The sequence below is a fragment of the Lactuca virosa genome, chromosome 8 (genome assembly GCF_052849685.1).
Source record: "Lactuca virosa cultivar CGN04683 chromosome 8, Lactuca_virosa_CGN04683_v6, whole genome shotgun sequence".
Lineage (NCBI taxonomy): Eukaryota > Viridiplantae > Streptophyta > Magnoliopsida > Asterales > Asteraceae > Lactuca > Lactuca virosa.
The window spans coordinates 31,922,233-31,936,895 of record NC_136433.1 but is presented as its reverse complement, the minus strand read 5'-3'; the positions used below and the strand labels follow the sequence as shown (position 1 = coordinate 31,936,895).

General features: G+C 38.0%; 2 protein-coding genes across 2 annotated transcripts; one reads left to right on the top strand and one right to left on the bottom strand.

Annotated features, from left to right (window-relative positions):
• The first annotated feature begins 9,124 nt into the window (after positions 1 to 9,124).
• LOC145132914 (uncharacterized) lies at positions 9,125 to 11,242 on the top strand. Its single transcript, XM_079067866.1, has 7 exons — positions 9,125 to 9,460; positions 9,571 to 9,643; positions 9,787 to 10,413; positions 10,496 to 10,558; positions 10,642 to 10,808; positions 10,895 to 10,989; positions 11,073 to 11,242. The coding sequence occupies exons 1-7, from the start codon at positions 9,428 to 9,430 to the stop codon at positions 11,176 to 11,178; spliced, it is 1,164 nt and encodes a 387-aa protein (XP_078923992.1). The 5' UTR covers positions 9,125 to 9,427; the 3' UTR covers positions 11,179 to 11,242.
• A 28-nt stretch (positions 11,243 to 11,270) lies between these two features.
• LOC145132915 (uncharacterized) lies at positions 11,271 to 12,184 on the bottom strand. Its single transcript, XM_079067868.1, has one exon. It carries the CDS (start codon positions 12,182 to 12,184, stop codon positions 11,420 to 11,422), a length of 765 nt encoding a protein of 254 aa, XP_078923994.1. The 3' UTR covers positions 11,271 to 11,419.
• Between the last annotated feature and the right edge of the window lie 2,479 nt (positions 12,185 to 14,663).

Sequence of the window (14,663 nt, the reverse complement as noted above, 5' to 3'; positions counted from 1 at the left end):
AGGAGCTATGATAGTTTGAAGTTTTGGCAAGTTTAGTCCTTTATTGAGAAAAGGTGGCAGCTGAGTACGCGGGGCGTACGCGTGTACGCTCAACGTACTCATGTGCGTGATTTGGAAGTGGAGCCACCTAGTACGTTGGGCGTACCAGAGGGTACGCTGGGCGTACTAGGCTCAGAATGAAAACCCTAAATGAGGGATGTGTCCATATTTAAAGAACATGTTGGCCTCATTTTTGGCCACCATTTCCAGACCACAACCCTCTTAAAACCCTAATTTCCATCCCTTGAGCTTGAGTGTCCATTTGTGAGCTTCTAAGTGTTCTTGTGGTATCCTTGAAGTGAATAAGGAGCATTGAAGAGAATGGAGTTGGAGTCCAGGCTTTGGATCTGAGCTTCTCTGTGGTTGGATCATCCTTTGAAGGTATAAAGCTCAGAGCTTTCTCATCCTTTTTGATTTGTGCATATTATGGTCCATTTTAGGGTTTTTGGTCCCAAAGCATAAAGCTTTATGAGTTGTTGAACTCCAGAGCCTAATATCTGTCCTTTTAAGTGTTTCTAGTGGAGAGGATTCATAAAAATGAGGTCTTGGACTCTAAAACCACCCCATGCATGAGATATGAGCATTTTTGGGAGTAAAGAGTGAGAGTTTTTGGGTTTGGTACTTCCTCAGCCATGCAAAGGATTAAAGTCATGAACTTTATTGAGTACGAGCCTTTAGGGAGTCAAGATCTGAGAGTATAACTATGGTCTTAACGGATTAAGACCAAGGGAGTGGGAAAAACAAGTCTGGACGTACGTCGAGCGTAATTCTAGTATGCCCTGTGTACTGATCAAGCGTCCCCGATGGCCCGATCAGGATTCGTGTGTACGCTGAGCGTACCAAGGGAGGTACGCCCCGCGTAATCTAGCTGTGGGATTTTGGGGCTAAATCTCATATTGTGCCTTAAGTGTTGGGCCTGGATTTTGGGCTTGTTGTGCTGGAGATTTTGATCATAGAAATATATGTATATGTATTGGGCCCTTGTGTTGGGCTTGCCATTTGGACTTAAGTTTAAGAGTTGGGCCTTGGGAGAACCCATTTAGTATTGGGCATTGGTGGGACCAATGGGCTTGGGTTATTTATGGGTCTGGTGGTGGACTATCTTTAGACCTAATGAGTGAAGGTTTGGTCCTAGATCTTAATTGGGTTAATTGTAGGTTATGGCTCAGTGTTAGAGGTCGGTGTGCAGCAGCAACATTTATAGGAGCTATTCATCATCCGAGGTGAGTCTTCTCACTATACTTACCTTGAGTGGTAATTTGTGTGATCGGAGGGTCTTATGTGCTTATATTGAGTATTGTGATATCCTGCATTATGTCTTTGTGATTTATGTTGTGTATTATTCTGAGCTTTACTGAGTTAGGACCGCAGGGTCCACCTGAGTTGTGGGACCGTAGGGTCCCACTGAGACACATTGACCAAAGGGTATTACTTGAGATATAGCCATGAGAGGCTAATGAGATATGTGTGGTATTTTGGGGAACTCACTAAGCTTTGTGCTTACCGTGTTGTGTGATATGTGTTTCAGGTACTTCTCAGGATCACGGGGAGGCGCCGACTTGATTGTACACACGAGATGGAGTTATATTTTGAGGATCCTGGATTTTTATTCAACATTTTATGGATATGTGTTTTGATAATTTGACACTTTGGGGTTTTTGTGAAATGTGTTAATGAGAATTATGTGATTTTAAAATGAAAATTACGGTGTAACATCAATATTAGAGAAAACACCCTAGGCTCTGATACCATTGATGGGTTTTGAGCACTATAACACTCCTATGGTGCACATACGACCCTAGATGCTTTGGATCTAATTTTTCTCTAATTATACATGCAATATTGTTTTTGCAAAGCATGGAGCCTAACTAACATACAAATGTGATATATAAATCACATAAACTAGTTAGAAGATTACCTCTTGTTGTAGCTTGTTGAATTTGGCCTTTCAAGAGCTTAGCACCTCAAGTGTGATGCCTATAATAATTCACAAAGACCACCAACAATTGGAAGACTTGAGAGAGAGGTTCTAGGCACCTAAAATCGGCTATACTATTGCTAGAATGCTTGTGTGTCCGATTTTGGCCAAGGGGTTACATATATATAGTGTAGAATTCGAAGAGTCATATGTAACCCTAATTCTTACACTTAGGCTTATGATCCAATAACCCATATGGACTAACTCTTCATGGACTCTCACATAAACTTAGTCCATCATTGATCAATAACCCAAACCATATGTATCGCTAATTTACATAATTAGTCCCCGTTAGTTTAATTAGTCTCTTTTGATCACTAAATTAATTTCAAATTAATTCTTGATCAATACTAATTAAGTAATATGATTTATCCATTAATATATAATACTTATAATATATTAATAAATCACAAATAACCTCTTTCTCAAATATCCATCCTATCAAATTGTTCTGGTGAAGGCAACCCAAAAGGACCATGGTACTATCAGGTTAAGTACATACCTATTATAGTTATGGGCTTAGACACCTAATCCAACATAGGCCTATACACCCGGTTCATGAGGCCCATGAACGGTCGTCGGTGCATTGGTGAGCCCAAAAGGCATCACCACAAACTCGTAATGCCCATAGCGAGTTCGAAAGCCCGTCTCCTGAATATCCTCTTCCCGCACCCTCATCTGCTGATAGTCGAACCTCAAATCGATCTTGGAAAACCAAGATGCCCCCTGAAGATGGTCAAAAAGATCATCAATCCTCGGCAAAGGGTAACGGTTTTTCACTGTCAGCTTGTTCAGTTCTCGGTAATCAATGCACATCCGGTGTGAACCATCCTTTTTCCTGAAAAAGAGGATCGGGGCTCCCCAAGGATAACTGCTCGGCCGAATAAACCCCTTCCTCCTATAGCTGAGAGGATAACTCCTATATCTTAGGAGGTGCAAGACGATATGGTGCCTTGGCGATCGGTGCCACACCTGGAATCCGATCAATCTGGAACTCCACTTGCCTCTCAGGAGGCACACCCGGTAATTCCTCGAGAAAATCACATACCACCGGAACATCAGAAACAGAGATCAATCCCTTCTTCTCAACCCGAGTATCCACTACATATGCCAAATAACCCATACACCCATGCTGTAAACTATGCCTTGCCCTGGCGGCAGAACAGAAAGCTGATCCCGATCTAGTACCCTCGCCGTAGATAGTCAACACTCCCCCACTAGGGTCTCCAACTGTCACCAACTGACGCTGATAGCCAATTAGAGCCCCAAACCGACTCAACCAATCCATACCCACGATTACACAAACATCTCACATCGCGATAGGGATGAGATATATCGGATGTCCAACACTGAAGATCTCTAATACACAACCCTAGTAGACATCAGTAGCAGAGACCGGACACTCATCAGGTATCGAGACTCTCAAGGGCCTGCTCAAGGTTTCTCGCGGAATACTAAAACCACGACAAAATGATGACGACACAAACGATCGACTCGCACCCGAGTCAAACAACACAAGAACGTGCACATAGTTCACAAGAAAAGTACCTACACAATCGATAATATAAGTAGAATAAATAAATCAACAGAAATATAAAGAACACATACCAGCCACGACGTTTGGAGATGTGCGGGCCTCCTCTGTTGTCAACTGAAATGCTCTCCCTCGAGCCATCGGTGCCTCGGACTTCCCCTGCCGGCCATCAGTGATATGCAGGGTCGATGGGGTCGGAGTCTGAACCGCCCTAGATGCAAGTTGAGGACAAACTGCCTTCACGTGGCCCGTCTGGTTGTAGCTGAAACAAACCTGAAATCCCTTGGGGAAATACCTAGCCATATACCCCTCCTTGCCACACATGTAGCAAGTTAACCCGGACCGACAGGGTCCCTTGTGTCCCTTGTCGAACTTCCCACAAGTGCGGCCCTACTGCCCTCCAGCTCTCTGATCAACGTGTTTGGGCCGCTTAGTCGCCGACTGCGACTGTACTGGCCTCCTATCTCTCCCTTGGGTCTCCCGTTCCTCCCTAGCCTGAGTCTCCAGCTCGATCTCTCTCCTCCTGGCATTGGTCTGCAGCTCAGCCAATGTCCTGTACGTGGTGTTCGCCACAAACTCCCTGATATCCCTCTTCAGAATACTCAAATACCGAGTCACACGGGCCTACTCCGTGGATACCTGCTTAGGGAAAAACAAATCCCTCTCATGAAACATCGTGGTGATCTCAGTCACCGTCTATGTTTTCTGCTTGAGAGACAGAAACTCCTGGGCTAACCTTTACTGCTCAACTACGGGTACAAACTCATCCCTGAACATCGCAGTAAAACTCTCCAAGTCATCGCAGCATGCTCTGCAAGCGTGTAGTCAACTATCACAAACTTCCACCAGTCATCCGCTCCCAATAGAAGCACGTTCAGAGCTAAATGAACCCTCAAATTCTCCGGACAACGGCAAGTATAAAAACATTCTTCGACATCGGAGATCTATCTCATAGCCGCAATCGGATCCTGGGTCCCATCAAACTCGGGTGGCTTTGTGTTGGTGAACTCCTAGCACCACAACGAATTAGCCCCCTGTAGTCTCACAACAACAAGAGTTGCGGTGGCTGCGGCAGCAGCAACCTCAGTGACAGCGGCATAACGCTCATCAAAAGTCTCAATCAACGTGGTCTTGACAGACCCAAACATCTCCGGGATAGCCTCTATGATTGATGCAGCCACCTCTGCGGCAACAATCTTGAAGATCTCATCATCACTGGTACTCAGCCTCTGGGGGTCACTGGAGCCTGAACCTCAGGTAATCACCATACTGAAACACACGAGAGAATCATCAGAAACAGGCTAATTGCATATACTGACACTCACACCCCTACAAGCTCTTTAGTTCCTTGAGGTTATTCCTTGAGCCGCATACAAATCCAATGCTTAAAGTAGTATGGGCCCAATACTACATTCCACACCAACCTGTATTTGTCTCGCGTCGTACCCTCAAGAACCCAAGTCGCAAGGACTCTACTTCCTCAAATCAGATAGGGACTTGCCTTGTTGGTTCCCTAGAATGAACACTAAGCATATAGCCCCTACCTCTAGACTGCTCCCATCAATGCTCTGCCTCACAAGATCTCCGTTGCCCTCGCCATTTGCTTCGCGTATGCCAATTGTACATAATACGAGACTTGATAGACATTCAAATAAATGATTCTACCTCAAATCCACAACCAAAAAAGGAACTGGGAGAAAGGCCAAATCAGGCATTCTAAGGCTATAAAAACCTAACTATGTACAACTATGTAGCATACACTAAGTAAATAGTAAGTGCGGATTCAATCTTACAAGAATGAACTCCTAGGCTAAGGCGTCACAAATGAAGCAAATTTACCACACTATTCCTACAATAGTCCTTAGCCTATCACTAACTAGCATGCAATTCTATCAGCTCATTGTATAGATTTATCTGTTCTGCAGTACCCATAATATAACTTGTGGTATTTTGGGAAACAACCGCTAGAGCGTTGGTAGATTGTACACACTGCTTCTCTTGGTTTTTCTCTTGTAAAGTCTTCATTGTTTGTTAAGTTCTTTTAAAAAGTTTTAGATCCTTAGTTTGAGTTTGGAATCACCCAGAGGTTCATCCAAATCCTTCAAACCAGGGCTCTGATACCAAATTGTAACACCTCAAATTTTAGACCAAAATTTTCATTTTTAAATTACCAAAATCAGAGTTGCACAACCAAGTTATCAAATACATAATTATCCCAAAACAACCAGTATCATAATTATCAGAGTTCGTAAACATGTCCCAATAGTAAATCCCCCAGCACGTGTGTACAATCAGAACTTCACCTTCCCGCGGTCCTGTGAAGTACCTGCCACATATAAATCAACAACTGTAAGCACAAAGCTTAGTGAGTTCCCCAGGATACCACATACAACACAACATACATAAACAACTATGGGTTATCAACAACCCCGAGGACTATCAACAGTCCCAATGAGCTAACAGCACGCCCGATGGGTTATCAGCAACCCTGGTTGGCTATCAGCAGCCCCGATCACATATAATAGAATAACATAATCATATCAACTAGACCCAGTTGTTCATCATAAATACAACTATCCTACCATACAGGTAAGAGTAAGTGAGGAGACTCACCTGACACTGACAGCTAGTAAGCCTCACGCCCAAACTACCGGAACTAGACTCCGCCTAACCAGCATAATAATTCACCCTAATTAATAATTAATGTCAAAAATCCAATTCACGAGTCCAAATCCCACGGGTAAACCTTCTAAGGGCAAAAGGACCATTTTGCCCTTCCCATGGTCCAAAACCTTAAATCTTGACCAAGGGTCAAAGTCAACAAAAGTCAACACTCAGTGCGTATGCTAAGCGTGCACATCCTTACGCTGGGCGTACAACAGGACCAACTCTCATCGAGGAAGGATAAGGCTACGTTGCACGTAGCCAGGAGGACGCCCGTCGTACTCCGTCTGCCTCTATTTCCACTAAGTTAGTGTCTTAACCCTTTAATACAACCAACCCAACCACAAATCTGACTAATCTAAGACATATTAATCCATAAAGTCGTTGGCTTTAAGCCATTGCATGGCTAGGAAAGACTCAAAGCATCTCTTCATCCATTCTAAGCTACTTACTCATGCATGAGCCAAAGGGGAAGATCAAGCAATCATTTTCATGAATCAACATGTCCTAATATGCATGAAAGGACATCTAAAACCTTTTGGAGAGTCCCAAACTCATAAAGGTCCAAACTTGGGGACTATTAGCTCATAAATATTAAACCAAAGAGATCTTAAAGAAAACTTGCTAAGGTATAGACTTTATACCTGAAAATGATGCACAAAGATGGGAAGTTTATGGATCTTCAAGCTTGCTAGCACTTTTTTCTTCTTCTCTAACCTCCTTCTTCTACTATAAGAGCCAAGAATACTCAAAACTGGCAATATCTCACACACAAGCAACTCACACGAGATTAGGGTTTATGAGAGGGTTGGAGGCCGGTAAGGGTGGCTAGAAATGAAGTCATAATGTTCTTTAAATAGGGGCAACCCTAAAAAATAGGGTTTAACATTTGGGCTAGTACGCAATATGTACGCCTAGTGTACTAGATGGCAATTCGCGACCATGCACACTGCATGAGTATGCTGCGCGTACTTATATGTACGCCCCGCGTACGACCACTTTTACAAGCCTTTTTCTTTTAGGGACCAAATGTGCCACTTTTGATAAAGATTCAAGAATTAATAAAATGTACCTTATTTCGGGATGTTACAGTCAACCAGGTCAACGCTCACTATGGCGTGGAGACCTCTTGGTCAGGAAAAACCAATCGACATGCGGGACCTCACCACGTCGTGACAATCTCTTTGACACGTCGTGGATCTTGGCAGAATGACGTACTCTTCATTAAGTGCATAATCCTTACAGATCTAAACCCATAACTTCAAATCTGATATATTTCAATGACTTAATGGATAAAGTTTCAAATTTTATCCGTTAGGAATCCATCACAAGGCAAGATCTACAAGTCTATGTCCAATAAATCCTTAATGAGGTTATAAATTGAGCATAGACACAAGGCACTCCAAACATGGCTCTTTTTGTTATTCATCAGAAGCCTAAAGACCCTAGAAAACCATCACAAGCTCTAGAGTTCTTCAAACTCCAAGAGCATCCAATGAAGGGACCAAAATCATACAAAAATGAACTTAAACTTGCATCAAGAAGAACAAAGGTCAAGATGAGAGGTTTATACCTCCAACAATTCAAAAATCTAAAGGAGATGATGATTCCAAGTTGGTCCTTTGCACCAAAATGATATTTCTCCTTCCTCAAGCTCTACCAAAATCCAAGAACAAGGTCTTCAATCAAACAAACAAGCTCTTAAACATCCATGTAGGCTATGGTTTCATGGGTTTAGGCTGCAGCAGCTGCCACGTCGTGACGGCCATCAGCTACACGTTTTATGTATTTGGCATGCTACATCGTGGTGCTCCATTCACCACGTTGTGGCACTAGATTTTTCCCAAAAATCCAACCTTTGATCCCTCTAAGTCCTCAGCCTACCCATCCTGTAAAACGGGTGTTACAAGATCACCATTGGAAGGTGAAAATTGTAATAGGAAGAGCTCCCAACTCCTCAAATCGTGATATGAAGAAATGAGTGGGAGGGGATGCATCTTATTTGTTAAGTTTCGTTCTACTTTCAAGAATGCATGTTTTGCCAAAACAATCCAATTTAACATATTTGTTACATCTAACTTTGAAAAATTTCATACCTAGTCCTTCCCTATCCATAAAAAGATTTTATTGGTCCCCTTTTCACTTAAGTGAATCAACACTTAGTCAAACACACTTTCACAATTTTGTCACTTTTTACCCTCAAACTGTAAATGCTATAAATTCACCATTTAATTTTTCCAACTAGCATTTAAACTATTATTACGATCCATTTTCATTATTAACATTATTCTATTCGTTTAGTTTTCTATTTATCAATTATTTTTAAATAAAAATTTTAAATTTACTAAAATATTATAACAAAAAAAAATCAAGTATTACACAAGAAGTTTAAAGACAAAGTATGGGAGAGAAAGAAATAGTAAGCGTGACTAAGAGAGATGTTGAATGAACAAGACTTATGTGTGGTTTTAGCTGTGCCATGTGGGTCGTGGGTGCTAGGGTTTGTCTTATTTATTTATTTTTTAAAAATTAAAATTAGTTTAAAAAAAATATTTAAAAAAAGATAGAAATATCATCTTATATTGATTTAGGATCAACCATAAATTAAAACCAAAATAAGTATTCTTGTAAAAAAAAAAATTAATGACGGAAGTTGTAATTTTTATAATGAACATAGATCATTTATTTAACTTTGTCATTAAAGCAAACCAAAATAATTATTCTTGTAAAAAAAAAAGTAACGTTTAGTGATGCATCTTGATACGCGGCAACATTCATCCATTTGTAAACCCCATCTGAATTTTTGAATTTGAAAACTTAACCAAACCACAAACATACGCTTTCGATCTCTATTATTATTATTTTTACTTTAAATTAAATGAATAAACAAATCCCTCCGATCTCTCACACACAGCCCAACACGTGATTGCTTTGCTTTCATGTCACAAGATTTGTAATTCGAAGACAATCGAAAAGCTTTGTCAGCGCGCTTTCATACAAATTCAAATAAATTTCTTTCTACTTATACAACTCCGCCAGTAACCAGTTAGGCGCCTACTTCATCTTAACATTAACCCTAACCCTAACAAGTAACAGCAATCGATTCACCCTTTCTCTGATTTTAGCTCCTCTTTAGATAGGTAGCTTGAGTTATTTTCTTTTTGCTGACGTTGAATCACCATTTCGCGATAGTTTGAGCTTTGTGTACAGTGATGGATGGTGGTGGAGCGAGATTTAAATTCAAGGTATGTTGTCCGTTGATTTGTGTGGAATTAAGTTTAGATCGAATTTGCTTTGGTGTTTGCTTGAATTGATGTATCTTGGATTGATTTTCGTTGTTAATTGGTTTGTGCAGAAGATGAAGTACGAAGAATTTGAAGAAGAATGGGCAAAACCCTGCGATTTTAGATCGCGTTTTTACTTGGAAGGTATTTCAATCACCTTCTGGTCCGTTTTGTTGTAATTCGCAATACGCACTATAATTTTATAGATCTTGATGATATCATTACTTGAACTAAAAATTATCAAATTATGGAAGCTAGTAATCTGAGATAAAATCTATCGTGAACAGGTGAATTGGGGAAGAACATTCATTCAAAACATGAACTCAATGCCAAATCCAACATTTTACCCTTTGATGATGCTCCATCATGTATCGAATCCACAAAAAATTGTGAGAAACCAAGAAAGATAAGTCTCGATCTCAACTCAGAAGATGTTTCAAGTTCTGAGTGTGGAAGCACTTGTGGCTTTATGGGAGAGAAAGAGTCGATGAGAATATGGAAACAAATGAAACAAAATGGATTCCTTTCATCCTCTAATGGCGGTGTATTGGTGCCACAAATGCCAAAACACCGTGGGAAGAAAAGAGGAAGCATATCAGTGATCAGTAAAAAGATAGAGATCGCTAAAAAAGAACAAGTCGATAAATTTGCAAAAGTTGCTGCTCCCAGTGGACTTTTAAACGAATTGAATCCCGGGATTATAAACCATGTAAGAAACAGAAGACAGGTTCATTCGATAATAGAAAATCTTGTAAGATCTTCAAGAAACAAGAACAAAATCAGTAAGGTTGATGAAGATGATGTTCTTGCACTGAAGCTTTCATCGGATTCAACCATGGCATCAGAGAATATAAGCTCTTTGTCGAATGAAGAGTCAGGGAATATCTCTACTGTTGATTCACTTTCAGTTAAAGGTTAGTTTTAAATATTTTATAAGCAAATTCATCATCATCATCTTCTTCTTTATATGAAATATGAGAGATTGTTGTTTTGTAGCTGCAAGTGTAGCTTGTCAATGGTTGGAACTTGTTCATCAGGACATTAAAGGGCGTCTTGCAGGTAATGTAGAGATCATAACTTTGTAACTCCAGATATGTTTTTGGTTTAGAATTTGAAAACAGTTTTTGATTCTGTTATTGCAGCATTAAGGCGAAGCAAGAAAAGAGTTCAATCTGTGATTCAAACAGAGCTACCTTTCTTGATATCAATGGAGTTATATTCACCTGTTGGCATTGAGACGCATAGATTCAGATGGACTGCTCTTTTTGATCAGATGGATAAATCACTTTCTGAAGAAGAAGAACATCTTGTGAGTCTTGCAACATGTGTTAATTTTGGTTTTCTCTTTTGTTAATTCATCTTAAAGAAAGAAGGGTATTTTTGACAATTCACCAGGAGAAATCATTGAACCAAGTGAGGGAAATGTTATCGCATTGTGAACATGGTCTCTTCCCATTTCCTTCAGAAATTGGTTTGCAAAAAAACTATATGTAAGTGCTTGATTCATATTCATTTAATGAATTTTAAATTCGGCTTCAAATATTCAAAGAACGAGATCTTCTCTTTCATGCAGATTTCAGAAAGTAGATAGGGATTTAGCCGTTAGGGCTGCTGCTGCTGCTATCTATTCGACATCCAATTTTCTACAACCTGCACAAAACCTACCAGGTTTCTCATAATTTTTGACCTAATTGATATCTGTAACAATTTGTCAATGTTTAACTTAAAGGTATATTAGGTTTCATGTTGTTGTATTTATTTCGAAGATAAATTACAATGGAGCAATCGGATTTATTCATTTCAATAATTACTGATGTTTCTGTTCAATGATCAACATGAATCGATGATCATAATGTACAATTTACACGTTTAAGCTAAGTTTCCTGAAATTACAATTCATCTATTAGATTCAATGAATATTCATTGTAATAGCCAACAATCGTTGAACTGAGAAGAAGCACTTTTGCTGAAGCTATGGACCTTCATCAAGCAAAAATGGGTGCAAAAAGGTCCCATTCCACCATTAACGCTGGAGGTTTTAAGTAAATAACAAGCTGATTTGCATCGATCTCTTCCTTTGAATCTACCTTGAATCAGCACTCCGAACGCTCTAGTTCCGTTCTCTTCCTCCAATCCATCGCCGGAATCGGCCGGATCTATCTTATCCTGGAGCTCTTCCACAAGTATGATTCCGTCAGGAGACGACGGTCGCTCTTTAACCACGTTCGGCCAGTCCTCCGCTTCAACCGCCTTCTCCGTTTTCACTACGCCGTCGGCGTATATCTGAACCAGCAACGGCGCTTGTCTTATGTTCTTCACGATTTCCGTCACTGAATTTCTCATCCATTCGTCAAATTTCTCAGAAACGCCGGGACTATCGCAACTACGATCGTACTCTTCGCCGTTAACAATCGCTTCGGCCGGCAATAAATCGAAGCTGGTTTCAACGAGAGACGAAGGTGACCTGGAAACAAGATGATCAGAAACACCAACAGCAGTCACGTTCCCAGTCGCCGCCGTCGAGATTCTTGATAATATTGATTTAACGGCGAGATTGGGAATCGACAGTGAATGCAGGTTGTTAAACCTAGAAACCCGAACCGACCGATCATCAAGGAAACCACCTGCCGGCTGGCGAAGTAAACAATCACCGGCTCCACCGTACCGAATCCCGAAACAGGCCATCGTTAGCAGCCGTCGACGGTGGTGCTAAAGAAAAAATAAACCATCAAGTAAATTCCTTTTTCCTTTATTTCTAGTGGGTGAGAATCAAAGAGAACTGTCGTGGACAAAGAATGGCCATTAGATGGAGCAGCTGCATCACCTATGTATGTCGCAGGTATGCGCGTGCCGCTTTTCAACTAACTTGTGTTAACCGCTGTTTTGCTGACATGGCATTTCCTACATGGAAAATACGTGTTTTGCTTTTTCATGCAAATATTTTACGTTATTTTTTTCCTTTTTTATTTAGTGCTTGATTTTAGGGTTGGGTTATTCAAATAATCCAAATACCGATTATGTGCTTCAACCTACTTGGTGAATTCGAACACTCCTAAATTTAATAAATAACATAAAAATCTACAATACACACATACTTTTCAAGTTCTATAAATAATACACCAAAAATTTCAAAATTTTATAACTGCATCATAAAGCAATCAACATAAAATAAATAACTAAATATGTTTAAATTATAAATTGGGGGTTTATAAAATAAAGCTTCTCTACTATCCTTGAGAAAGACCACGATGGATATATTTATTATTTTATAACTAAACATGACGAACGTTTTGCTTGAAATGTTTAATAAATCATGACGTAATGGTGTTGAACGTAGTCTTATAACAAAACACAGGGAATGTAACATTTATTATATCATAAAGTAAATTATACGAACTTGCGGATTCACAAGTGATTCATCTAAATCATGATAGTATATTATAAATGAAACATTTTTCTTTTCACCATATTAATTTGAAACTCCCATGACTTTTCAATTTCTTTCTAATAATAATTATAAGTTGGTTAATAAGCTTAAATAAATATCAAACTTAAAGTATAATCATATATAAACTAAATTTCAATATTAAAATAATATATTTACTTATACTTATAAAGTTATATTTTTTTTTTAACTTTTAACATATTATATTTAATTTATTGGATTTAATATAGTATTCGATGTAAACCATTATCATTTTAAAGATACAATTTTGGAACAATTTGTATAAAATACTTAAATTATTAATTTAAATATAACATTACAAGGTCAACTTAAATATAAATTTTAGTTTAACTTAAACAATCCAAAAAATATTTTGTAAATAGTTAAAAAGTGATAAATTGTAGTGTGTCTTTCTAATAGTGATTATAAGTTGGTTAATAAAGTTAAATAAATATCAAACCTAAAGTGTAATCATAAATAAACTAAATTTCAATTTTAAAATAATATCTTTATTTCTACTTATAAAGTTATGTCTTTAACTTTTAATATATTATACTTAATTTATTAGATTTAAAATGTTGTTGTATATAAACCATTATAAGTTTAAAGTTACAACTTTTGAACAATTTAGAAAAAATACTTAAATTATTAATTTAAATATAACATTACAGTATCAACTTAAATATAAATTTCAGTTCCACTTAAAAAACTAAAGAATATTTTGTAAATAGTTAAAAGTGATAAATTGTAGTGATAAATGCAGAAACTAAATTGTAATATAAATTTAACTAAAATATTTCCTAAAAATATTTTTATAATCTTTAAAAGTTTTCAAATAAATAGCTTAAAATAACTTACAATAACAATAGTTAAAACTAATTCTATATAAATGATTATATTGTTACCTTTAAAATAAAAAAACCATGTTTGATGTTTTAAAAAATTATAATGATAGAAATTAAAACATTAAGAAAATAAATTTTAAAAAATTAATTATTAATAACAACTATAAATAACATTAAACCATATATTATATTTAATTTTATTCATGTGCAACTTGCGGGTAGAAATCATTCAAACGATTGACTAAACTACAATATGAAAATCTCATATTATATTTCTATTTATAAAATTACGACTTTAACTTTTTAACATATTATAGTTAACTTATTAGTTTAAATATCTTGTATAAAATATAAAAGAAAAACAAAAGTCTTCTAATCAGATTTTGCTCATCAAAACACTAGAGTAGGTATACAAATTAATTGCAGGTAAAAGAAATCCAGATACTATAGACAATTAGATCCCACACATCCAGCTTATCAGAAAACATTTGTTCATCTGCAACATTTTTTGCAACAATTTTGTTCATATGCATGCATATCAATTTTTGTTTATATAGTCAACATTCTTAGCAATTGAGGTGAGCTTTACACGTTTTTGATGTTAGGAATATGAAAACATATTGGGACTAGAAAATCGACAGCGTTGACATGGAAAAATAAAGACGGTATGTCGTGTCTTCGACAACTCAAGCAATCACATGGGAAATGGGAGAAACGATCTATGTCGGTGAAATACAAAAAGTGTAGGAACCAAACGTGCCAATATACTAAAGTCTAGGGACTAAACTGGTAAATATACGAGAGTCTTGTGATATACAAAAGAGTCTTGTGACTAAGTCTGAAACCCAAAAATTCTAGGGGCCAAACCTACCAA